Source organism: Aythya marila (genome assembly GCF_965140915.1).
Source record: "Aythya marila genome assembly, chromosome: 3".
Classification (NCBI taxonomy): Eukaryota; Metazoa; Chordata; class Aves; order Anseriformes; family Anatidae; genus Aythya; species Aythya marila.
In genome coordinates, this window is record NC_139044.1 from 58,244,378 (window position 1) to 58,272,292 (window position 27,915).

A 27,915-nucleotide genomic window follows, 5' to 3' on the forward strand; every position below is an offset into this window, starting at 1 on the left:
ATAGCCTGGAGCTGCCCCACTGGAGAAGTTCATATCTTTAAGAAAAGTTGAGTTGATAGCTACCAGTATCTTGGGCTTTCCTTCGTGATGACTACTGGTATGCTAACAGTACACTGTGGAATTATATTTAAAAATATGTCTCTAACTGTCCTGTCATTGAAAGATTACTATACAACAACCTTTTGATGTCGTCCCCCCCCCCCCCCCCTCCCAATATGTAAATCTAGAAGTTCATGGAACTTTTTTATCCACCTTATGAAATGGTAAAATGTTTATTATGAAAAGTAAAGCTTGGCTGCAATATTTCTAACCAGAGGCATCTGATATTTTTGAAATCTAGGCAATTTAGCATGTAGTTACAATAAACTTTGAGATATTTGGTTGTATTGAAGCTTTATACTCTCATCAGATTAAACTATTTTGCTTTCATCATTGTCTTTTAATATAAACACAGTCTGTTTTTGATTAAAACTAGCTTATGTTACATTCTGCATGTATCGTGCTATGGAATTATATCTAGAAGTGAATTCCATATCAACTTCACAAACTTTGAGATTTAGAATTAGAAAATGTTTGCAATCGCTGTGTAAAACCTGAATAAGAAACATTAATCCATACAATTGTCTTCTTGCTAAATAGTTTTGAATAGTTGTTATTCATGAATTTTACCTAGGGTCTGGTCAGGAAGGTTTATCATTGAAGGATTTATTTGCATGTGTGCTCTTTATTTTTCACAGGATCCAAGTTGATGACTTTTAAAAATCTTTTCTTTTTCAGAAATGTTACAATTTCAATTGATAGGATAATCCAGTAGAATCTATTTTTATTCTTACTATTTGCTTAGAAAGGAATGGAAGGTATAAACACTTCTCTAGGAAATTCTCTAGTAAAAAAACATTCTAATAATTACCCAATTTAGATTTATGGGATGATTTCTCATTTCAGTGAAAATGCAAGAGGGAAAATGCAGCTACACTTAAGTACTGCTAATACCATACAATTCATATATTTCTTAAGTAATACAGGTAAGAAATGACAAGAGCTGTAATTTATTACATTTTTATATTTGTTTTTCCTTTTCAGTCTGTGGTGAAGACTGGGCGATTGCTGATTAGCCACGAGGCTCCTTTAACAGGAGGGTTTGCATCGGAAATCAGTTCTACAGTTCAGGTACACAGACTGTTTGTATTTAAGCATTCTGCATGCCTGAGTGTGTTTATCTATAAAATAATGGTTATCACTATATTCAAAATTGGGGTTTTCATATTTTTTTATTTGTTTTGGTTTAATTTCAGATTTCTGCATGCTTGCATTACTTTATCTGAACAGATAAAGTTGATTCTAAAATTCTCACACAAAAAAGCTATACAGACAGTTAAACTTGGAAATTAGCCTTTTTTCTTCTAGAAAATAATGGAGTTAATTGTTCTGGGAATGTAATTTTGAGTTAAATATGCATAACGAGTCAGAAAACTAAGTTTCTTAGTATTTGTGAAACATTTTTTTTAAGAGTAGTTGTATTAATTTTAATGTTACTGTGAAGATAATTCACTTTGTGTATGAAAATTGTCTTCATGAAGAAGCAAATATTTATCATCTAAGCAGTGTTTGATCCCTCTTCCATTTCTCCCTTTCTAAAGGTGACCTTGTAATCTAGTAGCCATTTGGCACTGCCAACCTTGTGTCTTGAAAGTGATGATTTTTCTTCAGGAAAATGTCAAAAGTTAATCAGTGGTACCTGTCTTTTAGTGTTGTGTGTTACTATTAATTAACACCTGAAGAGAGAACTTTTTTTAAAGTAAGGCAGCAATCTCATGATTTAGTGGCATAAAAAATATGTTTGTTGGAGAGAAAAAGATGAAGAAAAAAGCTTATCAGTAAATATTACTGGAAGATTCATTTCATGGTATGATCAATATATTGCTGAAACTAAAAAATGAGTTTTTAATCTCCTCAGACCTCCACTAAGAAAGGGACTCATGTGGTTGATCCATCTTGGTTTGTTTTTCATATCAGGGATATATATATTGACAAATATGACATATTTAGCAAATGAACTTTAAAAACCTTTAATAAAGGACTGTTTCTTTTGGTTCATACTGAAAGCATATATTTGTTTCATGATGGTAACTAATAATCTTGCATTTAAATTTTTTAGGAAATGAGGATTTGTTTCTTGAGAAATATTAGTTAATTTATCACACATGCTACTTCAGAATAAATTGAAATATAACTCTTTGGCATTGAATTTATCCATCGTGAGTTTCTTTTGGCTGACTTGAATCTGTTTTATAACTATACTGCTATTACTCTTTATATCTGTTCTTGAAGATTTCAGCATCCTTTATGAAAGTTTCTATACCAGTTATTTTTAAGAATATCCATTCTGCAAAAGAGAGCAGAACATCATTTGCAAAACGTAACAGCTTTTTCAAGAGCAGTAGGCATAATAAAGACCTTGCTTTTTAAATTCATTTAAACACGTTCCTTAAACAATCAAGTAAAGTCTATATGTCTGATATCAGTGTGCAGTAAAAATAAAAATGAAAAGTGAAATTCATTTTTACTGGATGCGAAGCATACTGAGAATGCCAAAAACTGTGGATTGCAGTTGGCTTTAGTTTCCTCTTACACATGGAAATAATAAGACTTCAATCAATTGTGTCCAGTTGGATTAGATGGTTAGTTTCCATATTGTTATTCCATCCTTGCCATGAGGTCTCTCATCATAGAAATAAGGTGAATAAAAATACACAGGTTACTTCAAAACAGTTAACTGTCATAAACATTTCATGGTAACGTAGATATCAAGGAAATGAGTGTGATTGGAAATGATGGCTTTCACTCATGAGAAAACTATATGGAAGGTTTCCTTTTCATTATTTGAAAGATAAAAGCATTTGGAGAGCATATTAAATCAGAACTCTTCTGTGTCAAGTACAGAATATTTAAAAGGGGGCACATTATTGCATTAAGTAGTCATTCACTCTGATTTCTTAAACATATAAAACTAAGAACAGGATGAGGTGGTGTGGCTAAAACTCCATGTGATAAGACTTTGCCCTTAGTACTGATGTTTTTACATGTTCTCAATGGGTATTATGAAGTGAGCAACAGATGGTAGGATAAATTCAATACAGGTACAGTTAATACTGCTTGTTGATTATATTGTGTATAAAAGCTTGCAAAAGTGTTCAGCAGGGAGGGCCCTAAACTTTTCCTTAAGGGACACATTGGAGCATATTTGGAGGAGCCTTGGAGAAAGGCCCACTGAGATGTCATCTCCAAAATTGGGTGTGGAAATCATCAGCACATTATTAACTTGCAATGTAAAAGAATGCGAATCCAGTGTTTGCACCCCTGTTGAAGAAGAAAATGAGAGAAATGGTGTTTTCAAAGAGGGGCTAAGGGAGGAGGCTCCCTTGTGAGAAGGCACAGCCAAGGGCAAAGGAACCCCAATAGCCTAGCCTGGGAGATGGAGCCCCTGACCTGGCTCCTCCTGAGGCTGTCCCTGTGGGCTGAGAGGAGACAGCCAGCAATAACTGTCAGGGCAGATTTTGGGTAAAAGGGGGAGAAGAAGGACTGGCTGCTTGCCCTCAGGCTGGTTGGTATGACTGCCCGGCTGTGCACTGTGCCCGATCAGCACTATGTGTCCGGTCTTCTCATCATACCCCGTTTCTAACCCTTTTCCCATGTGGAACACTGTCTTGTGTTTGAGGGAGTGTATGGTCTAAGTGCCAACAGCAGGAGCGTGTCAGTGTCTGTCACCAGCCAACGTCAAGCTGGATAGCAGGCTGAGCGACTTGGGAGGCAGGTGTACGTGTGGGTATCTATCTCTGGGAGAGCCAACTGGAGGAGCTGCCCACTGGAGGGACCAAGAGGTCCAAGCCAGCTACTTGCTTAGCAGCCTTTGAGCATGTTAAACTGACAAGAGGAGGAATTTATGTCAGGGTAATGCAAGTGCCTGCTGTACTATTTTGCCTATTCCCTTCTGTTAATCTTGTCATCGCTGTATTTTAATTAACTTGTAATGTTTCACCTTCTAATGTATCTACTGTCCAGAGCTACTTATAGGTGAGGTTGGCCAACCTCGAAGCATGTTGTTTCTCTAATTGAAGTAATCAGCGAACCTTCTGAAAGCTGCCTTGCAGAGAAGCAGCTTGCAGTCCTGCTCCCTTTTTGTCATTGCTGCCATACTGACAAAATAAAGATGATCGTGTGATATGCTTTCAGAAAGAAATGGAAACTTAATAGGGAGCTATAAACAGAGAACTGTAGAAGGGGAAAATAAACTCAGTTACATAAAGAATAAAGTGGTAAAGAACTCTATGATGAGCTCTGAGATAAAGAACTAATCCTTCATTTTAGAAGTCTTTCATGATTTCGGTGGTTAATAACCATTTTATCAGATCTCCTTATTAGTAGCTGCCATCAGTGTTCCAATTTAAGTAATGTTTTTCTTTTCCTTGCAAATGAAGGGATTATTATTCCAGGTTGCTTGTACCGGGATGAGCCTCTGAGCATAGCTGTACTGATTGCTTTGTAGAAAGATGCCAGCTGCCCTGGCTGTGTCCCCTCCTACCTCCTGGTGCACCCCCAGTCTCCTCGTTGGCAGGGCAGCACAAAGAGCAGGAAAGGCCTTGACTTAGTGCAAGCACTGCTCTGCCACAACTGTTGGTCTGTTATCACCACTACTTTCATCAAAAATTCAAAACACAGTAATCATATGAGTCTCTACAAAGAAAATTTACTCTGTCCCAGCATAACACATAATCTCTTCGTTTCATTTCAAAATTATCTTTCACTCTGGAATGTAATACATTAGAAAGCTAAGTTTATGTTGAAGGTCTTATAGGTCTTGTTGTGGTCAATGTAACATATCAGATTTGAAGAGAATTCTGTGGAGGACTTATATTTTTTACCTCCTCTATTAGCAGGTGGCATTTTAGTATGAAGTGTCAAACACTTATTTTTGTTAGTTCATGGTGTATTAGAAGAGATTATTTGAAACTTGGGTGGGCCTGAAAATTTCATGGCAATCTGAAGAAGCTGTTTGGTATTTCTTTAAAAACATTTTGAATTATACAGTTTTGAGGGAAATGTAAATCTGAAACAAGTAGCTTTTGTTTTTAAAATGAGGTTTTAAATTGACACTAGTATAATAGGCAGTTGTTGCAATTTGCTATATTTATATAAGTTCTGTGTATGATGGAATGTGCTTGCTAGTTTGAACCTTAGAGCCTATTCTGCTTAATTTCTGGTCCATTTTGATCCAATACATATGAACTACTTACCTGCGGGACTTCATCAACACTTGAATTGGCATAGTACAGCATGTAATTTCCTTTCTTGTTACTCAAGTCACTTTTCTTCTCTTTCTTTATGCAAACTCTTTTACAAAAACTGTACTACGCTTCTGAGAAGTGATGGTAATTTTATACAGAATGTATTGAGAAATTGGAAAGTTGAGGAGAATGGAGTTAAAATTGCTGGGGGAATTTATAGGTAGAGTAGTCTAGGAAATGTACCTGAGAAAGGATCATGACATGAGTGCTGACTAGTGGCTTGATTCTTCTTTTCCTGTCTTTTAGGGCTTCTATATCAAATGTGTAGCTTCCTGCTTTCTATGGGACTAGATGTGGGAATGCTGTATTATGCCTACAACAATATGGTAGTAACTATTTTCTTTTAGGACTGAAAATAAATGTAAATAAACATGCACAAACCATCTCGCATTGATCTTGCAAATATAGAAAATCTGTGTCACAAAACAGTCTTGGTGGTTTCTCCCCCACTATCTACAAATAATATTTAAGTTACTAAAAAAATAGAAGATGCTTTACTAATGTTGAATGTTTTATTTAAGGTTTTTGAAGTTTAATTTATGAAATTGGATTGTGCACATTAGAAACTTGATAGCAGAATCCAGCATGAAAATGTGCCTTACTTATTGACTCACAAAAAACATACATGGCTCGAGAAGGGTGTGAGCTCATTGCCATCTATGAAATAACAGGATGGCACACTGTTACTTGCACAAGCTTTGCACAGATGTAACAAGACACATATTTCCTTCATTCTTGCAAGAATAGAGCAGTGCTGGTTTAAGGGTGAGTTTCTGTCTTTGTAATGCAGTTTCTTTTCTTATTGCCTGGCAGCTATTTTGACCTGGGGCATCTGATTATGTCTGGGGAGGATCTGGGGAATGGGAGATGTTAGGTCAGCTACCAGAGATTTCTTCCAGAAGAAATCATGAGCTTGTCAAAGTTGCACCAATCTTTGTCTTACAAAAGATTAACGTTAATCAGGGAAAAGGTCCCAGCAAATCCAATGAAATAACCCATATCAGAGGACTGAGTTATGTGATCTTGTTTTTTCAGTTCTTCAGTTCTGTATGTAAAATTGGATAGAATAATCTTTGTCTGTTTGGATTGGTGGGGATTTAGATTTCCTTCTGCTGCTGCAAAATAAGGCCTAATCTGCTCTAAGCGGGGTAATTTCCTGCTACTGTGTAACATTAGAAGAAACTATTAGATGAGCTATTTCTGTGAGATGTATTTCAGGAAAAAGTTGATATGTCTAGGAATGCCTTTCAAAGCTGTAACAGCTTCAGGGCAATTTTATTCTAGCAAGTTACCGTAGGAAGAGCTTGTGAAAACAAAAAAGCTTGAACAACAAGAGTAAAGAACAGTTCATTAACTTCATCAATATGAATATTTGAAATAAAATAGCCAAATTGGATGGGAACTGCCTTTTTTTTTTCGGTGTTTTTTACAGAATCATAGCAAAAAATAAAAAGAAATCACCTTCCCAACATTGCATTTCCAGAATATTTGAATTGAATCAATTTTCATACGACTTGTCTTCTGAATTTGGGTGATTTAGATACTCCGTACAGTTCCATTACTTCGTTTTTCCCATAAACTGAAGTTAAGGTGGTTTTTCCCAATGAAGCTGTGACATCTTCCATAGCTTTCTGTAGTTCTTAGAACCGGTGACTGCAATGTAGTATTCCAAAATATTTGAGAGAAAGATGGAGTTTCAAACCGTGCATCTGTGTCTGCATTAGGAGTTTACTTATTGCAACAGGAATTAAATAATAACTTGGAGTGCTCTGTAGAGTTTATTTTATAATTATGGTGAATAACATAAAATCTTGTGCTAGTGCCACTTAAAATTAGTTTAAATGAACAGGGTGCAAACTTCTCGTAAAGTCTGTCTTTACTGGAAGCAATTCTTATGGTGTACTTGTCGTTCATTTATATTTAAATCATTTTATTCTCACAACATGTGTTGAAACAAATTGACTTTTGAATTGAGCATTGAGATATAATGGAATGTATAAGCCTTAAGAATTTGGAGGAATTTGAGGTACGAAGAGTTAGCCCTACTTATGAGGGAATTATGGAAGAATTCTCTGTGCAGTTTGAGGAATCATAAAAGTCTAGGACTTAAAACACACAAAAACATAAAAACACATTTTTCCAAGTTGACTAGAAAGACAATTCAGGACAGACCAGCCTGGACAGCTTTTCATAAGAGACAGACTTCTTTCACTGTTGAGGATAATTTCAGGGAGTAGCTAAATAGAGAGGTTCTGCACTAAATATAGCATGGGCACTCAATAAAACAGCATGCTGAAACATGTAGGTATGGGAGTACGGTCGTTCAGTTCCCATAGAAAAATTACTAAATCTGAATCTTTTTTAACTTTGCTTTGACACAATCACAATAGGCAGTAAAACTGAAAGAACTGAAATAGGCAGTCTAGTGCTTCATTTACTATCCTACATAGTTTTGTTTGCCACTTCCATGCTTTTAGTCATTGTAGTAGGAATCACAATCCATAAAAGCCTGGTTTTATAGAATGTGCAACATCAGATTCTGTCACTAGGAGAATGATCTAGGAAATATTGGCATAAAATATAAATAAAAGCTGGAATGAACACAGCAAAGCAAATTGAAGATGGGCGAAAATATTTAATAATGCAGTGGAAAAAAAAAAAAAACAACTGATTTGAAGGAAAAGAAAATCAGAACATACAGAAATTAATCCAGAATAATGGAAAAAAAAATGTTATTTCCTAAGTAAGGAGTTGGGAGTAATAAGGGAAATGTCATCATGTCACCTAAATAAAAATCTCATTCAGTGACTTGAGTCAAAAGTGTTTATGACGGGTGCATGAAGATGCTCATCGTGTTTGTAAAATATGAATGTAGACAGTTATGTGAACCCCCAGTTTCTGATGCAGCGTGAACTAGAAGCAGTTTTAGTTTTGCAAGTCTAAATTTGTGGATAATATTGACTGTCTTATTCAGCATTCAGTCTTGTATGTCAGCATATTTGATAAGAAATATTGAAAGTAAGTGAAGAAATGTTACAAAACCAAGATTTCTAAAAGGAAACAAAACTGCTTTTAATCAAAAAAGTTGAAGCTGATATACTACAAAGAGAGAAGTTGAGATTCACTGTAAAGCTCAGTAAAACGAATATGAAAAAGTGGCCTTTCATAATATGAATTTGACTTATGAATTTAATTAGAATCTTTCATACTAATTATGAAAATAAGAATTATTGTGTATTTTGAAGAGCTTGAATACAGCAATAAACATTGGAGCTGCTCTATTTTCTTTTCTAATCAGAAGAACTATTTTTTTTGTCTCACTCCACTGTGTTCCCCATTCTGGACCTTCCCCCCTAGCATGTGAGATCCCCTAATGCAGTACCTGCATGGGGTTAGTGGTTCATGAACCCAGCTGTATGGGTTTGGCTGTGTTTGTCTGGCAGGGGTGGTAGCTTTCTCAGCCTGGGTCACTCTCAAAAGGAAACCATGATCTGACAAGAATGCACGTTCACAGGGTATTGCCTGCACTTTCTCCACACTAATTTGAGGTTAGAATTGTTCTGGATCTTTTTCCAAAGTCTCTCATGATAGCTTAACTCATAGTGCAGAATTGTCCCAATTTTAATCTGGTTTCATCCTCTGATACCTTAAATCAATACTAACATCTTCTTTGGTAAGAAATGCATCACAAGATGATTGGACTTCTGAAAAAGTTCTAGTGGATGGGGCTTTGGGCAACCTGGGCTAGTGGGTGGTGTACCTGCTCATGGCAGGGGGTTGGAATTAGGTGATCTTTAAAGTAAAGTCCCTTCCAACCCAAACCATTCTGTGATTGTTATATCCTAATGGACATTTTGCTTATGAGACTCCATACATGTTTACTTCTGGGTGGCATAAGGAAAGACACATTTCTCTAAAATGCAAGCAGAAAAGCTCATAGTAACAGTAGTATCCGTTACCTGCTCAGGCTATGAGGGAGTGTTCTGTTCTAAGCTGGATAAATTCAATACTGCAGAAGAAAAGTGGTTTAATGAATTGAATGCAGCCAAATATTTGACTGCACACACAGTATTTATTTGTATTGTGTAAAACTCCCAAGCACATAAACCCAAACAAACCCCAACTCCTTAAATAACGTGCAAAATGAAGTACTCAGATACTGTGGCAGGATTCTTATAAAATGTACCCTCAAACACACTCTTTATAATTGTAAATGCAGGGTAGGTATCTGCTATTAGTTGTAGGCACAACAAAAATCACAATACAATCTTATTTGTCTGCAGCTCGACTCAAAGTTTCTTAGACTTATGTGAAAAATTTCATAAAAACATCCATGCAAGAGTGAGCAAGTGTATTAAGATGTGTTCCTCTTTTTAGGGGATAGTCTCATTTACTGTATGAGACAACACAAAACAACCCCACCACCTATGTGCACTGCTGGCAAATGAGTAATCCAGGCTTGAATCCGTCTCATGCTTGTTCAGACAAGGGTTCCCAACCAGGTAAAGTGTGCACTGTCTACCTTGTTTTTGGGTCCTTGCTGTCTAAAAACTATGCATTGGAGTAAGCTTTTCCCAACTGCTGGTGGGAGTTAAAGCAGTTCCATTTTTTTCTCTAGAGAGGTGGAGGCAAGGATGAGACAGTTGCTTGGAAGTTTCCATAGGTGCTGAGAGAGATGATAAGCACTGCCTCATTATGAGTATTTAATAAGTGAGAGAGCAAAGCCATCAGTGAAGCTTTGGGTGGTTCTTCCTAGTGTCTGTGAATACATCTATCTGCCTTTGTAGAGCATACACACCAGCAAGAGTTGTGTTCTGCTGCTGTTTTTTCACTCCGAAAACAAAAGCACATGGACATTAACGTATGAGTGTTATCAGTTATTACAAGCTAATCAAATACATAAATGTGCACGCTGTGTTTTACAGATGAAACTAATTCCAGGTAAATATTGGTCTATTAGTGAGGTTAGATGTCCATCCTTAAGTTTCTACATCCTCCAGTTGAAATACAGATTTAGAAGTGAGGATAGATTTGTCATTTACTTTAGTGCCGTATGCACTTCTTGTTAAGGCATTTTTATTTAGTATCATTACAGTTTAATGAAGTGTGTTGCAGTATGGGATTCATTAGTAAATATCAGTAAAATTGTGCAGTTAGCAGCATTTAATGCTGGAAAAGAGAAAAAATAATTAAAGTTTATCAATTATGCTTGAATTTGTATTGTAGAGATAATAGAGAAATCTTGTTAAATCAGTTCTTAACACTGAAATAGCTGAAAATATTTGAGCTATTTTAATAGCTATTTAAATCTCATATTTTCCACTGATGCTTTTATTTATCTCTGAGTAAAAATAGTAACATCCTTTCCTAAGCTTTCAAAATGCTTGTCTGAGCATTGTAGTATTTTGCAGGAAATCCATAGAGAAACCATTACTGTATTTTTAAATGAAGCACTCTCCAGGGAGAACATGACTTTGCTGATATGTGATCACAGTTCATGGAGTGAAGCAGTGGCTAGCGATGACAGGCGCATGCTAATTTAGACTTCCTGCCTGTCTGTCCAGGCAAACGTTCACGGTACACAGTACCCAGCAAGATCGGTCACTTTTTAGGAAAGCATTAAATTGCGAGAAGAATGTTTTCAAACTTTGGCATTAACTTGTACGCTTTCTGTAGAGTTATTTAGTTTCAAACAATATAAAATTAAATTATTTTCAAATCAGTGCTTTTGCCACCAATGCCGATTAGCCCCCTCCTGACACATGGTTGCTGCTGTCCCATTTCCTGCTGTGCTGGCTGTTAGGCAGGGGGCAGCATTTCTTCCAGATGCATCAAAAACCTATTTGACGTCTTCTGAGCTGGTTTCCCTGCATTGGATGGATATGCAAGTGTGCAGCTGCACACTTTTCCATCTCTTATGCAAATTTTTGGACAGGCAGAGGCAGTTTATCTCAGGACAATGTGTAGTGGTAAAGTGGCAGAATATATTGGGAGTGGTAGCTGTGCAGGGAAATTAAATTGAAAGTTCAGTTTTGACTGCTGAACAAGTTCAGTGCTGGATTCTCCTTAATCAGTAGAGTGTATAAGGTTAAGTACCCTCTTAGTGTATTCATTGAGGACACTTTTCCCATGTTCTGCTATTTAATTTGGCATGCAAATGTCCATATGTCTGAGGCTGAACTCCAGCATCATCTTGCTGATGGATCTGTGTTCACTCAGTGTGATTTATAAATTTAAACAACGTGTTTGGCCTTCCATATGCTAATACTGAGAGGGGCCAAAACTCTGGCCACCGAGGCAGAATGAAAAATTCTCTTTGCTGTGCACTCCCTGCTTTTTGCATGTCCATCTCTTGAGCTGTTAGACATTGTTCTTCTAGGGAAAGGAAATATTTTGTGTTTCTACTCTAATGTACAGTTTAGTTTGCACTTAGAGAAATATAATCTTAATTCAGACTGCTTTGATTAGAACCATGTTGTGATGCTAACCATACGTTTCAGATAACCCACAGAGCTGATAGAAATGAGAAGGTTTCTCTCCAGACAGAGAGGGAGGGCAAAAAAAAAACACAGCAAAAATCCCTTCCATGACTGTGTGTCTTGTGTTTTCTTCTCTGTGATGTGGATGTGGTGGTATTTTTACATGTTTTTTTTCTTTTCTTTTTCTTTTTTTTTTTTTTTTCCCCGCTAATAGCATATTAGACTTCAGTAGCATCAGCAGTTTTAACTGGTATGTAAACATAACTAATGATGTTTTAGGAGCACATCAAAGCGATGAGCTAAACTGTAGTAATTTTAGGTAAATGTTAAAGCTGATACTGAGCGGACCTTCATATTTTACCATGTCAAATTGCCAACTTGTTGCTTAATGCAAATTAGTTAAAACAAACAAACAAACAAAACACTTTCATTTTAATGGCTTTGCAGTGCTTGGAAACTCTGACTCTAGTCTGATAAAGACATTCCATGGCACGACTCTGGAGTGAGGCCAGCCTACAAAGTAATTAATAATTCAGAGGTTATTTAACCTCTCTGCTTGAAAACCTAGCAATACTGTGTTTTACTTGCTTTATTTTGTTTGGCATTATCTTTTATTCAGAATGAGTTATGAGTCGCTGTTGAGCAGCAGTTTATGATGTCATGCCCAGCAGTCCCAGTAACAGCACAGCAGTGAGCTCTCTTCCAGTTTCCAGTGCATTACAGCTATACAAGACTTCTGGGGTGCTTGAAGTTGCTTGCCTTTGGCATCCTTTCTCAAGACACTTTAATGGATGCTAGAACTCTTTACTGGCCACAGGTATCAAAACTTAAATCCTAAGGGCAAGCAATAGTAAAGAATAAAGTGAAGTTTAGTAGTTGTGGCACATGTCAGATTTTCTTTGGTGCTAATACTCAGCAGCTTGTCTTTCTTGATCAAAAAATTTACTTCAGTGGGTAGGTTTAGGGTTTTAAAATGTTGATTCATAGAAGCATATTGCTTTGTGTTTTCTTGGCCTTTCATATGGTCATTAGAAATGACCTGGTTAGATGACAATGAGCTCACAGCAACGGGTGTAGTTCAGAGCAGCATGACTGGAGCAGAGTGGTCAGTGGCATATAAAAATCTGTGCCGAACAGGGAGGAAAAATACACTACAAAATGAAGAGAAATCTATGCTTTCACATTCATGTCTCACTGAAGGATTTTTAATACTTTTAATTGAAAGGAACAAAAGGACATTGATTTTTAGTTTTCTAGGGTCTTACTCTAATTAATATATAACAGGCCTGTAAAACAGCATGTATGTATTGGCACTTCATGTACGCACACAAGATCGAGTTATTTCACTTCCGTACTGAATGTATTCATAAGAGATGATGTAAAAAGAGCCTCTTGAACTCTTTGGCACTTCAGTGCCCTTCCAGAGTGCTGCAAATTTTATACTGTTGCTGTTGGCTACATTTAAGTTCTTTAAGGTAGAGAGGAAAATGAAGGCTGCAGTTTTGCTGCCTTTAAAACCTAGGCTAGCAGCTTCTGCTGCATCCTTGAGAAGGCAACCGCCTGCTGTCCTGTGCATAGACAGCCTGAATTACTGCCCAATTAGTTAGTGGCTGTTAGTGCCATTAGTTACCCAAGTCTCAGATCTGGACATACGATTGTAGGATAAGTTGTGACAGTGCTCAGTTTTCATGTAAGAACTTAAAAAGGCCCAGTGGAAGAAATCCTCTTTTTTGTCCAATAGGCTTTGTGAATTAAGTGGACACATGGCACTGTGTTACAGTGATGAACACAGCAATTAAAAACCTACCAAAGCAATTAAAAATTAGTGAGGAGCAGGTGTAAGCCAAGAATTAGTTCCTGAGAAAAATAAATTTGCCAATTCCAGTTGCATGGGAAGAAAAACAACAGGGAAAGAGCTTTCCATGCCCCTCTGTTCTCTGATCTTACCTGCAGCAATGCTGTAGGCTGCTGGCGAGAGGTATGTTATGTCCCGTACCACCAGCAGAAATGAATGAACAAGAGTTACTGTCCTAGTTGTAAGTACATTTCATGGGTTCTGTATAGACAGTGCCTGGGATGCTTTCTGTAGCTGTGCTGTTTGCTGCGGAGGTGGGATTTTGAAAGGCAGCTTTACTGGAGGAGCAGTAGCAGTGCAGGCGTCTGTCCGCAGCCTGCTGGAAATGTTTGTTCCTGTTACCAGGTTTAATAGGGGACAACTAAGCGGGAAATGAGGTGGTAGGCACATACACCACGAGTCATTTTACCTGCAGTATTCTCACAAGAAGCAAAACTTGATGGGGTTAGACGTGACTGAGTCAGGAAGGAAGGTTTGCTTCCACTGTACCAAACACTGAAGTGTGCATTTTATAAAACACATGAAGTGAAACACCCTTCGAAACTTAGAAAAAAAAAAAAAGTTTCTCTGCAGAGAGCCAAGCACATCTTTTCTTTATGTATGGAAGTTTCTGACTCTGGAAAAGTTGATCTGTGCAACTGGAATTGTTCCTAAGATACATTGGCTTGAAAATAGTACTTTGCTCACTGTGATCACTGAGTAAGTGCCTTTTGTCCGTGCTACGGCAAGTGGAGGTCTGATCACCCGACTGCCTTCTGGTGAAGCACAAAGCGTGAGCAAATGACTGGCAGTGCAGTCACTTTGACGTCTGTGGAGCGTAAGTATCTTCTTGGTCAGAAGCAGGGGGGCAGAAGTGTTTCCCTCTCTCCAATCGTTTGGTGGAAAAAGTACCATTTCTCCCTTACCTTGTGTAGAAATGGCTGTCCTAGATTAGGAGAATTGCAGAGGAGATATGAATAGAGATAAAATGTGGTTCCCAATGAGAGGTAGCGTTCAAAAATGCCTAGCTTTTAGGCAGGGAGGTGGTAGATTGCTGAGACTTCAGAGCTGTCGTGTGGACGCTGCATCCTTTCCCACCCCGTTGTGTCTCTGGCACTGCACACTTGGCTCCAGTTCACCCAGGGTGAAAACCTAGCCCCAGGCGGTGAAGTCAGTGGAACTAAGGTTTCATTCTGAATGCCTCTTTTGAGTATTTCATTGCTTTTACAAGTCAGTGCACGAAGGGGAGGGTTGGCCTTAGGTGTCACCTGTTCATTTTTTCTTTAATTGATTGCACATGTGTAGCATTGGAAAGCTAGAGGTCTTTGCAGCAAAACCTACAGTAGTTTGTATTCCTGCACCTTCTTCTGTTTAAGCAGTAACATCAGTTGTGCTGGATACCAGCAAATAACTACACGATAAATAAATCCCTGAAACATAGAATGGCTTTGGGCAAAGAAAATGCCAAGAATGTGCTCTACTATTAGAATATTATGAATAACATTATTAAAAAAAAAAAAAAAAAGGAATGTTGCTAGGTCTTTTAGAATGGTGATTTTATATATTATAATATATAATAATATATGATATGTATATTAAATTTTATATATAACATAAATTATATATATATTATACTTTCTCTAGTTGCATTGAATTCAGCAATGTTATATCAGAATCTTGTATGGCTTTGCATTTTATATTACAAAAATAACAAGAGCTTATTATATAATAGGAGAGATAAATGAAGTTATTTAGCAGCCAGCTATTAGAGTAAACATGTGACTTTGACTAATGTATCTCAAGATAAATGTCCTAATGTAGTGATTTTTTTTAGAGGACTCAAATTTCTTCAGTATGATTCGTTTCAAAGTTACACTCACACCACATCAAAAGATAAAAGCTCCGTAAAGAAGGAATACTTTTTTTTTTTTTTTGAATTACAGGCAGAAAGTGGGATGTTCACTGTCCATTAGTCTTTCAAAAATGCAAATTAATTAGTATGTGTCTTGCCTTGGTGGAATTTATTAAAAGTAACCCATTTAGAGACATTACAGAACCTTCAGAAAAATATACCACGGTTGTGGTGGGTCTGTGGTAGAGGATTAGAAAAGGTCATTTTATTTTTTTTAACCTTTGATCTTAAATGTCATTTGTATGACTATGCTGTTTTCCTTTTTTCAGTCCTTCTCCTATAGAGTTTTCTTTTAAAAAGGGTCTTTTTTTTTTTTTTTTTTTTTTTTTTTTAAATAACATATACAAGTAGTTATGGCAAAAGGTCTGTATTTGGTTACCTTAGTATGTATTCTGAATTACAGAAATCTTCCTCTATAATGAAACTTACTGAAGTATTACTGCTAGCTTCTTTCTCTTCAAACTTTTAATTCCTGAAAAACAGTGATTATCAGGTACTTGAAAAAGGTAATTGAAGCATCTTCCAGGTTTTCCTTTTAGTGTTCCTATTCAATAAATCATCTGTTGAGGAAATAAGAGAGAAAGTACTTAATCACAGCGATACTTTGTCACAGGAAAGTGTTGAAAGAAAAAGGAAAGAAGCATCATGGCTTAATGCCAGTGACATTAGTAACTGTTTTTTATCTATATTGAAGTTTCCTGCTCAAGGGTAATTGAACCACTGAGAGCAGCAAGCCATTTAGTTAACTTCGGCAGGACGAGCATTTCTAAATTCTTTAAAGAAGCTGTCCCAGGCTAACTGAAAGCATCTGCAAGGCACCTTTTGAAAGTGAGAGAGAGCAGGCTTTTAAGCAGAGGTCCTTCAGCAGCCCTGCACTCATAACTGTGTGATTGAAAATGAATTAGTTTTTGTGTGCACATATGTCCCTTTATTTATTGGCATGAGAATATTTTTTAAATTTAGAGTGCTGTGGAAAAAAAAAAAAAGTTGTTTAAAAGGTTCTCTTAATATGGATTCAGAGTATTTTATTTCTTCTGTGGTAGCAGTATTTTATTGGTTAACTGTGGTGTGTTTCATGGCTTACAAATTAAATGGTCAAATTTGACTTTCCAGGGACAGAGATTGATACTTGGCTTGCAAGGGTATTATACGAGTATGTACAAAAATCCATTAACTTAATACATTGAGGATATCTTTTGAAATAAGAATAAAATTAGCATGTGGAATAAAAATTATTTTTCTTTTCCTTCTCTCTGACTTTTTTTTTTCCCCTTCTGTGGACTGAACTTGCCCCAGAGCAAGACTTATTAATGGATGAGATGCCTTGCTAGAAAGGATAGCTGAGAATTAGCCCAAACTGTGCTTCAGGCGTCTTTCTACTAAATTCAGTTTTTCATATGTCAAGGATGTGCACCTTTTAATGACTTGTAGAAAGTTATTTGACTTCTGTGATTATATGAATATATAATGTTGGCCTCCTGTGATTAGAAACATCACTTTTTCAGGAATTGATTTAGTTAAAAGGTGAAGAAGTGGTATTCTCTACCATGCACATAACCTTCATTGGATGGTGGAATAACTACTGAGATAAAATCATGCTTTCGTATAGTATAATAATGTTTTTGTTTGTTTGTTAAATTTATAAAATATTTTCTATTTAGTGTATGCAAACAGTCTAATAAAAAGCAAGCTGAAATAATTAAAGCTCCACTCTGATCCCAAGGTGGGGATAATTACTCATTGTTGCTTCTTCTCAGCTAAATGCACTCTAGGTGGCTTAATAAAATCAGCTGCTAATAATTTCAATGAAAATAGTAATTCTGTTTTAACATCCCATCCAGAATTATAGTGATACAAACTAGAATTGTATTATGATAACTGTAGAAGCATTTACAGACAGATGGCTTGACACTGCAAAAATGAATTTCTGGTGTGAGCTGTGGTTGTATACGCTATTGTCTGAATGAAAGGAGGAGGGGAAAGCTGCTATTGAAATTTGGAGGCCACTGTCAGTAACTGACCCTACGGTCAGAGTGAAGTGTATTTCTAACTGTACAAAGCATGTATTGCAAAAGAAGGTCTATTTACTCATCTGACTGCTGCTGAGTAGTTAAATAAAATTGCAGAATGTCTTAAGACAGTTTTAGTGTTACATAAAATGAAGTTTTGGTTTCCTGTTGCTTTGCTTTAATTAGCATTTAAAATATTAATAATTATGTCTGTCTTTCATACTACTAAAAATAAGACCTCACTGACATTTTAAAATATGTTCTGGAAAAAAAAGGCTGCTTCTCTGCAAATGTTCAAGTGTTTTACTGTGGGCTTTGGTTCTGCATACTGTTAATCCTACTCTGAATCATCAGCCTGGAGTCCTGATGAAAATGTGGCAAAGATCATCATAGATCTTACACCCATGGAAGTAATTCAATTTTATCAGACTTGAAAAACCTTTTGTGGTATTAAAAATTCATTGCAAGCCTGAGGTCCCAGTCCTCTGTTTATGTGCTGACCTTGGTTGGTGGTAGCCCGGTGCTCGCTGCCTTGCCAGTTGTTTGTCACTGTGAGAAATCAGAGGTAAGTGCCCATTTTCAGGGTTTGCGCAATGCGAGTCTTAATCCAGTCCTGGTTCTGCAATAGTTGAGTAGCTCAGACAGGTATTTATAGCACAGATATTGAGTAGCATGGGTGTACATATATATAAATAGTGCCAGTGAGTGAAGTGTTTCAAAACAGGGCTGAAAGGAATTGTGAAATATGGAAGGGCCAACGTTTAGGTTAGTTCTGTACTTGAGTAACGACTCCGGTATCACAGCCAGGAGCACAGTGAAATCAAGCACTTAAAATTCAGCTCTGGGACAATCAGGGAAAAAAAAGCTGAAAAACCCTAAAAGCTTGGGAGCAGCTTTAGGGAAGGCTGCTGTTTCGTTGTGTGCTGGACATGCAGATTGTTTTGCTGGTGGCAAGCCATTCAGTTGTGGTGGCTGTGTTAAACGTACACACATTTTCTTGACTTTCACACTTCTCACAAGCAAAGGGAAGAAAGCGTTTTCAAATTGCTCAAAGTTTATTCAGTGCGAGTGTAATCTGTCCATAGAGAATCATAGGAAGCATCTGCTTCATGAGAAGGAAAGCATAACTTTACCAGCAGCACATGACAGAACAGGAAAGGTTGTTCCAAGTATCAAACACTCACTTGATACTCCCCCCAGAACAACAACAGAAAACAATAAAACCCCTTTTTATGTTAAAACTAAAGTCACCCCTGGTATAAGTCAATTAACTTGAATGGAGTCATTTTGGACTTTAAGCTTACATGTTAACTTGAATAGAGAGAGTATAACACAGGCATCATTTTGGACAGGAATTAAAGACACTTTCCACCCACCACCCCCCTTTTGATATCTACTGAGTGCTAGAAGGAAAACCCTTAGTTTTCTGTAAGAGCTGTCATTTACACCCTCTTCAAATGCTGGAGCCTTAAGAATTTGCTTGCACATGGCTGCGTTGTGCAATATCTTTATTCCCTACAACTCGGACAGTTTATGCAAAGGCATAAAGGCAAATTCCTGGCTGCATTCTGGGCAGCCTTATCACTTAGGAGTTTACACATTCATCATCGATTTCCCCAGACAGTTGCAAAGTTTTCTAATCTGTGTTCACTTTTTATTTTGCCAGAATTTTTAGCAGTAAGTGTATTTAAAAAGCAAAGGATTTGAGGAAGATGGCCGATATAAAGAGTTTTCAAAGTTGTTATTAATGTTGGCTTTATAGCTGAAGTGATTAAAAGAAATCATATTGCAACATGCCTTTTTTTCCTCCTCTGAATGAAGTGGCAACATGTGTGCTTTCTGGAACCTTAGGATACATAAATCGGAAGGAAAAACAATGGAGAAACATGGCTGCAGATCTAACTGGCAATTTTGAAGTTTGAAAATAAGCAGTGAAATAAATATTTTTGATGTACTTCCAAAATGAAAGATTTTTTTTTTAACTCTAAAAAGATTTTTTTTTTTTTTTGAAGGTGAGGTTTTGTTCTTCCCAAGATTTCAAGCTGGATTAAGTTATGTGAGTTATATCCTTTGATCATGGAAAATCATGGCAGTCATTGCATTAAATTTCATATATAAGTGATTTTTTTTTTCCCTATACCCTTTGAACATTTTTTAGATGAGAAATAATAGGAAAAACTAGTTTTTGGAGGACATGTGCAAGCATGCTGCCTTCACACTATTCTCTTATTATCACGCTTGCAAAAAGCAAGGTTTAGTGTAGCCATGCTACTACAGTGATGTCTGTGTTCTGTGCTAAGGATGATAGTAAATTATTCCTATATGGCTTCTTGGGGCCCAAAAGAAATGTGCTACCATTTCTTCTGGTCCTATTGAATCTTTTTCCCCACTTTCTCATCTGCACCTTGCAACATGAGCTGTGGCTCTCTAGAAGATCATTAACAGATCTAGGTGATATTTTTGCAGCCACGGCCACTTTTTCTTGCATTTTTGTAGGGTTTGGGGATGCACTGAGGAGGCAAATAATGGCTCTTTATTAACAGAAAACTATATCATCCTGTGCTCCGTGTTTATGGGTTTTAAATAATCATACAATGAAATTCAAGAATGTTACATTAGCAGAAGGCATGAGTGTTTGTTCCCTCTGGCATGCAGCATCTGGGACTGTGCCTGCCATGCTTAGCAGTGTTAATTAGGGAAAACGGGACAATGGGACAAAGGGGGCTGGAGCTGTCTCAGTTCTCACAGTAAATCCAGGTCTGTTATTTTCGAAAGGTTTCAAATCGTAAAAGCTTTTTGCAGAAGGCTGTCCAGTGTCTAATAACCCTACAATACTGATGTCAGTGACTACGCAAGCAAGCTTTCTAGTTTACTTTGCACTTCCCCATATACAATGCAAACAGATAGCTAATGACTGGGTAAATACAATGGGAATGTACTTTGTGCACTGTGTGTTCTGAGCTTGAGTGTTTTGGTCTTTATTTTGTTTGCCTATTTTTATATTCTTTCACAAGCACACTTTGTAATGATGGAATATTACAGAGTTCCTAGTACAGTACAGAGGAATAACACAAGGAATGCATTGTGCTCACTCTTTTAAAATCTGAAATCTTTGCTGATGCTAATTATTTTTGGCTTTTATTCTTCTGAACTAATATAGTATGAATGGGGCTTATCTGTTAGCATTCTTTAACACCTCCTTTCAAAGCAAAAAATAATAAATTAGACAAATGTAACTGTCAGGCTTTGGTGTACACATTTTCTTTTCCTGCTTTTTAAATTATTTTTTAATGAAAATCTAAGTAAAGTTTAAATGTATGAAAGAAAGAACAGTGAGAACTGAGGACAAATCATTAGCTGAAAACTAATCCACAACTATTACATTCAAGTCCTGTAAGGAATATGATATGTGAAACCACAAAAGACATTGAAGCAGTCTTTAAAATCAGACTGCTTTTGGCCTTGCAAATATAGCCCAGTTTGCCATCATCTGCCTCTGCTGCTGCCTGGCATGCAAGCTGTTCAGCCAAGTTTTACCCTTATTAAATTCGTGTTGGCCATTCTCAACCAACTTGTGGTCCATGATGTTCTTGGACATGGCATCTAGGATGGCTTCCTCCATTGTCCACGTAGGAATTTGAAATTATGCCAACTGCTTTATGATTTGGTGGATGCTCTTTCATGTCCTTCCTAAAACCATGAATTAAATATATTTTGTACAGCTCCTGTCCATATTTTGTCTTGTTCTTTCAATCGTAGTAGGTCTGAGGAAGACGTCAGCTATTATAAATCTTCCTCTTCTACCAGAGAGTCTGTCTAAGAAAACAAAATAAAAAAAAATCAACCTTGTATCTGATCAGCCATCTGATTTAGCTTGAAGGTCAGGCTGCATTTTGTTTATGCAGTACGCAGTGACCTGAATGGCTGGCACAAGTGTAGTAGCTTAGGTCTGTTCTTACCTAATTAATTTTCCTAATTAATTTAGAATTTTACAATGGACAGGAAGGAAAACTAACAATAGGATTTCTGCAAAAAGTTATTGTGTAAACTTGAAAAGCGGCAGTGACTGTTTGAGCCTGGGATGGTTTTGCTCCAAGTAGTGTTAACATTTCTTAGTGCCCAAATTTCCTCTCATCTGGTCTTGTTAAACAGGTCAATTGAGTTTTTATTCAAACATTCACCTGATGTACGTATCAATGACAGTTTTAGATATTTGGAAAAGATAAGCTAAGTGAACAATGTATTATTTTTGAGAGAAGGAAGATATTTATTTTGGAAGCCTGGTAAGCTTTGTATCCCAAAGGGGTGCATCGTCTTCAGCATCAAATTTCTCTGCAGGTTTTTGGCGATGTGTTCCTTCGCAGCATCTAGAATTGGCCTTAGAAAAGGGACAAATGGAACAGTTCACTGAGGAAAAGTTGGAAAATTTTCTCTCCTAGGTTTCTGTTTTGTATATTGTTGGCAGATTTAGAGAAAACTGGACTTCAGTTTGGAAAGCTTGGAAGCCCGCAGTGTGTTTGTGTGGGGATAATTAGCATCAGAAGTGCAGTGTTGCAGCCTGGGTGTTCATCTGTTATCGGGGATAACTAGTACATACCCCTCCTGATCAGTTCCCTGCTGCTGGATAAGCCTTGGAAGCTGTTGACGAATGGCTTTCACTTCATCTCCTGCTTTTCCGACTTGAACAGTTTCTATAGGGTTTTAGTATTTGAATCTGTTTGTCAGTCTTTATGGGACATGTTATCTGCTCAGACAGTTCATAAGCATTTATGGGACAACGGACTAGATGAAGAACCTTTCAGATCTCCACATTATCAAGATATGTGGTCATATTACAGAATTAAAAATTTGCTTGACTTCATTTTCTTACTATTTATTTTGAACGTACCTTGCTTATTTTTGTTATCGCACTATTCACTAATTTCAGCAGCTTTTTCACATGTTCTTTGGAAGGAAAGCAATCATATGGTCATATTTAAAAGAAAATATTTAAAGTGGTCTAAGGAAAACTGTTAATGGTAAACTGATTTGTTTTTAACTCGGGGCTATAAAAATAATTAGAGAAGTGTTGCAAAATTGCAAATAAACTTGCTATTGTCTTCAGACGAATAGCAGAGCAAGCAAGTGCGGTCTGTAAGGGGTTTTGCAGAATGCAGCACAAAGTGCTTCTTCCAGTCACAAAGGTGCTGTGATTTAGAATGCAGAATAAATCTGCCAACCTTGGCAGTATCGGCAAGCAGATAACTGATCCTGCTGAGACTGCTGCTTTAGGTGGGTGCTCATCAACAGTGGCCGTGTAGTTGTATTGAATTACTGTATAACAGAGCTCCACTGCCACTGACTCTGCATCGATGTAATCAATAACTATGTCAACAACTGAAAATAATTTTTTTAAACTTTCAAAGTTGTACAAAGCTCGCTAAGTTCACTTATATATATAATATATAATTATAACGGCATGTGACCTTTATAATTCAGATCAGAGATGTGTGGATGTGTTTGGTGTATTTGCTTATTGTGCATTACTTTAGAAAATGGAAATAAATTTGTTTAATAACATCCAAAGCAATGTTGAATTGATTACATTTGTGAATATTTAATATTCATATGCAACATATGTGCTTGTATATGAATGTTCTTTAAAGGGAAATGATAGTTTAAAGTTGTACAGTGAACAGTTTCTTAATACATACCACGTTGTCAGAGATTTAATCAATTAAGGTAAGATTTGTCTCATTTTCTCTATTATATGTAAAAGAAACAAACAAACAAACCAAAGCTTTTCAAAGAATAGCTGACCCTTTTCTAAAATAGGTAGACTGGCACACACAGAGGGTATATAATCTCTCCTGTATCTTATTTCCTACCCAAAAATTTTTGCTAAGTTCCTGAAGATGCCTGACTTAGACTAAAGTAAAGAGAGAAGTTCCACTTGTAGAGATGATGAGTAACAGGCAGCACAAAACAAGTCACATCATGCATAAAGGATGACCTATAAATTCTGTGCCTGCTAACAATTACATGCTGAAAATCTTATTTTCCGTAAGAAGTGATAATATCATTGGCTCAGACAATTCATAAACATTTAAAAGACAGCACAGTGTTTTCAGAAGTATTTTTCTCAGTTTTATTGGTGAAAGGAAGCATGTTAGCAGTAAACTCCTTGTAATTAGCGCTTGTTTTGGAAACATTCATTTGTCAATTTAGAGTCAAACAAATCATTATCAGAGTAGGCATTAAGTGCCAAATAAAGGAGGACTATTGGGTTATTCCAAAGGACAGTTTTATACTTTGGATACTGTCAATATTTTGAATAAAGTAAGGAAAGCATTTAGAAGTGAGATTAACATGTCTGCCTCTGAAGGGCTAGATATGGAGAAAATCAGTTTTAAACTGTGGAAGTGATTAAGAATTTTGCACTGAGTGCAATAACTAATGGCAGTGTAATAAGAAAAATTTTAATAAGATGTTAGAGAAAATGAAACAGGAGCAGCTACCCTTTGAATATGTATATGTATATACATATACACACACCTTTGAATATATCTGTGTACCTCTGGATTGTTATAAAATATGGATTCACAGCTCTCTGTGGGGGAAAATGCTCTCACATGTTAGTGTGTGAATAGGTATTTATGAGATCAAAACCCAGTCAAAGGTTTTTGTTTGTTTAGTTTTTAGTGTACCGTAGCATCTTCAGAAAAGCTGCATTCTACTTGATCAAGCAAGATGTAGATTCCTAGTATCCAGAAGTCTTAGTTTTACTGCTCATTGGCTTGTAGGAGCACCTTGCAAGGGTGTCAGTGGGTCAGTGGAAAAGGAGAAATTAAAGGTTTATATTAAACATTTTTTTTTCTGAAGATGACTCCAAAAGCAGCCCCTTATTCTTTAATAGCAAATGTTCAGTAGGAAGTTAGTGTAAACTAAACCAAAGTAAATTTCCAAATCCCATCCTTAAATTATTCCCACAGAAGCAATAGCATACCTTTTTAAACATTACTCTTGATGAATGACAGGCTTTGAAATCATTCGGGAGGAATATGCATTTTTTTTGCAGAATGAAACTGGGAAATGTACGGATTAAAAGTTCTGAAAATGAATTAAATGATAATTTCTTGTGTTTTAATTCCTGAGACAACTGAAATAGGTCTGTCAAAAATCTTGCTGGTTTAGTGTAATGCTATAGCTGTAATGACACGTTACTAAATGAAATTAAGAAGCTACTACTTGAATTCTTTACCTGTCAGTAAGGAATACATTAAAAATGCAAGCTCAGTCAGTCTGGTACATTCGGCAGTTGCAGGAGTTTTCAGATATCCTGAACCAATGACTCAGAAATCTGAATTTCTGTGCAATCCAATTACTTTTAAGTACAGTGTCAGTTTCAGGGGGAAAAAAAAGGTGTTAGTTCAATATTTAAGATTCTATCACCGATATTACTGGAAAAAAATAGTATTGGAATTGAGAACAGAGTCCAACAGAAGAACTGAGTTCAGCAGAACTCGGAAATGTTTGCAAATTTTAGAATTAATTAAAAGAAAAAAAGGGACAGAATCAAATTGATAGTACTGTAAATGACAGATAACATTAATTCTGGGTGACAAACATATAAAGAGCAACAAAATAGGGTATTGAATAAATAAATGCCATTGAAACTATGATATAAAACTGTCTCTGCCTTTGATTTACTAGCTTTGGTAATTGTATATACAGACTATCTATATTGTGTGCACAGAAATATTCATGATTGTAATTAAAATTGGAACAGGACTACATCAGCAAAATATATATTCTGTTGTACAGGGGTATTCTTTCACATCTGTTGGGCTTTTTCACAGAAATAGTTTGTTATAGAAAGTTATTCAATATGCTTATAATTCTTTAATTATGTAGACACTTTTCTGGACTTTTAATTTTTTTCTTCATTGGGAATCTGAATTCTCCATCATATTTTAATACATATTTTCCCTGAATGTAAAAATGTATTATCCTGGAAAATAAGACAGAGGTAAATATAAATGCTGTTACTGTTTTTTTTTTTTGCAATTGTTGCTCATAAAATCTGAACTGCTAAGTGTGAGCAATATTCAGCAGACTTTTGAGAATGATATTTTGTGTCTGAATTTTTGAAAATCAATGTATGTGAAATAATCTGCTCTGCATTTGCTTTTGGTGATTTGATTTGTTTATGTACCGTAACTTCTAAAGACTCATTTTTTTTGGAAAAGCTGATTCAGACTTTGCAGAGCAAAACACCCGAGCTGGTTGGAACCACTGAAGTTTTCATTCTGTAGCTGGGAAATGGTGAGCTACCAATTACTCACGTCTCTTGTGCAATTCTTCACCCTGGCATATTAAAGGAAAGGAAATTTCTTGTCAGCTCAGGAGTGCTACATATTTATGGAACTAGGATTTTCAGATGTAAAAATTGGATGTTTAAGTTAGTTTTAAACTGAGTGATGCTGTTAATCTAAGATTCACTTCATCCAGGCACAGAGCAAGGTCATGAAATAGTAAAGTGCTGGAGCCAGAACCTGACACTAGAGAACTGGGAAAAAATGTGATCTTCGGTATAAATCAAATCTGTTAAAGATGTGGTTGTGCAGATAAGCATGCTGATAGAGATGTATGTGACAGTGGTATAAACTCGTGAACATTTCAATACCACATAAGTATTTTTATACTTTGTTTTCACTATAGGCATATGGGAATTTTTAGTACTGGTGGTTTGCAGTCTTTTGGCCGGATAGTTTTTTTTTCCTGTTCTGAAGCAGCTCTTTCGATTTAAGACATGCTCTGAAATTATATCTTCCAGCATGTATTGATTTATCGCACTGTATGAAAAATAAAGATATCACTTCATTAAGTAAGGAGCTGTTGGGATAGCTGGGGCTGTACATAGGAAAAAATAATAATGATAAGAAAAAACAACCCTCCTAATTTTCCAGCTTACTAATATTCGTTATGGCTTGAATAGCTGATGTTTGGAGTTGATATATTTATATTTTTCTAAATAACACTGAATTTTTGATTTAATTATTTCTTGACGTGACAACTGCCTGGGTCAGTTTAAATGAAGTTTTGCTGAAACCAAGCAGTTTTGCTGCTTTAAGTTGCCTCTCCAGTTGAAAAGCAGAAATCTTGGTGGTGCCAGGTCTTAGGGGCCTGAGCCACCTGTGCAGGTGGGCCCCTGCTCCCACACGGTGTGAGGAAATCTCCAACACATGGCTTAAACTGGTTGCTGACCATCAGACTTCCCACCCCGATGGACTGTTTTTGGGCACTTTGTTGAAACTGTTTTAAATGAAATATTTCACTGTCCGAAGTACATCCTGAAATTCTGTCAGGTAACTTTCAGTGGCTGCCGTTCCCCTCTGGGTAATGTTCCCAGCAGTGCAAACTTACACAGTGGCTTCTGAGTAACAGAAGCTACTTTTAGGTTTCTAAAACTGCCAAAGTGGGGTTGAAGTTCCTGTTTTGTGACCTCAGGGCCTTTTGTGACCTCAGGGCCACTGACATTGATGGGTGGCCCCTGTACGGTACTCAGTTGCTGAGGGGACCATCGATGCCCACAGTGATGCCACCTCAGCGAGGCCAGGCCAAGTACTTGCACAGGCCCTCCCTGAGCTCCAGCACCAAAGCCTGAAGTTAAACTGGGTCCATCTGGCCTCTTGCTTACCTTAAAAAAAAGTGGTCCTCAGTGCACCACAGTGGTAAGGTACCCACAGCTGTGGCACACTGAGCGAGCCTCCTCAGAAGCCACCCATATGCTATCATGGGTCACTTTGCAAGTTGAATGTTTTTCTTCTTACTTTGTACAGCAGTGAAGTACAAATAAAACACAAACATAAATCTAGAAGCCAAACTGAGGAGCTTTGCTAGCCACTGAGGTGCACATTGTCTTGAAATATATTCTGGACAAAGTGGAGTTGTAAGTCTTGTGTTGAGAGTGTGTAGAATGTGTTTGCTACTTGAAATTAAAAGTAAATATGGAAGAGTGCACACCGAATTGATTTTATCAAAACAAACTTGTGATGAATGGAGCAAGTTTTCAGGTCACTTTTTCAGGTGCTGCTTTCCAGACAAACAGTCCAAGTGGACTGGTCACTGTATTCCAACAAGTTGAGTTACTGTAAGTATAAAGCTAAATCAGGTGCCTTTTACAATTTTGGACCTGATATAACTGAAACGGTAACATTTGATAATGTGGATGCTTGTCTTTTTTGTATTGCCAAAATACCTGTTGAGCTAAAACAGAGTCCTACCTTAGTGCAGTAGGGTTGAATCCCCCAAAAACAAACTGGGGAAGTGTTCTACAAATGACATGTTCTTTGGT

General features: G+C 36.8%; 1 protein-coding gene across 1 annotated transcript in view; it reads left to right on the forward strand.

Annotated features, from left to right (window-relative positions):
- BCKDHB (branched chain keto acid dehydrogenase E1 subunit beta) overlaps positions 1-27,915 on the forward strand; it is a 122,710-nt gene that overhangs the window by 68,073 nt on the left and 26,722 nt on the right. Inside the window, exon 9 of the mRNA XM_082755643.1 lies at positions 1,084-1,170. Within this exon, the coding sequence (XP_082611769.1) occupies positions 1,084-1,170 (87 nt within the window). The remainder of the gene's footprint in view (positions 1-1,083; positions 1,171-27,915) is intronic.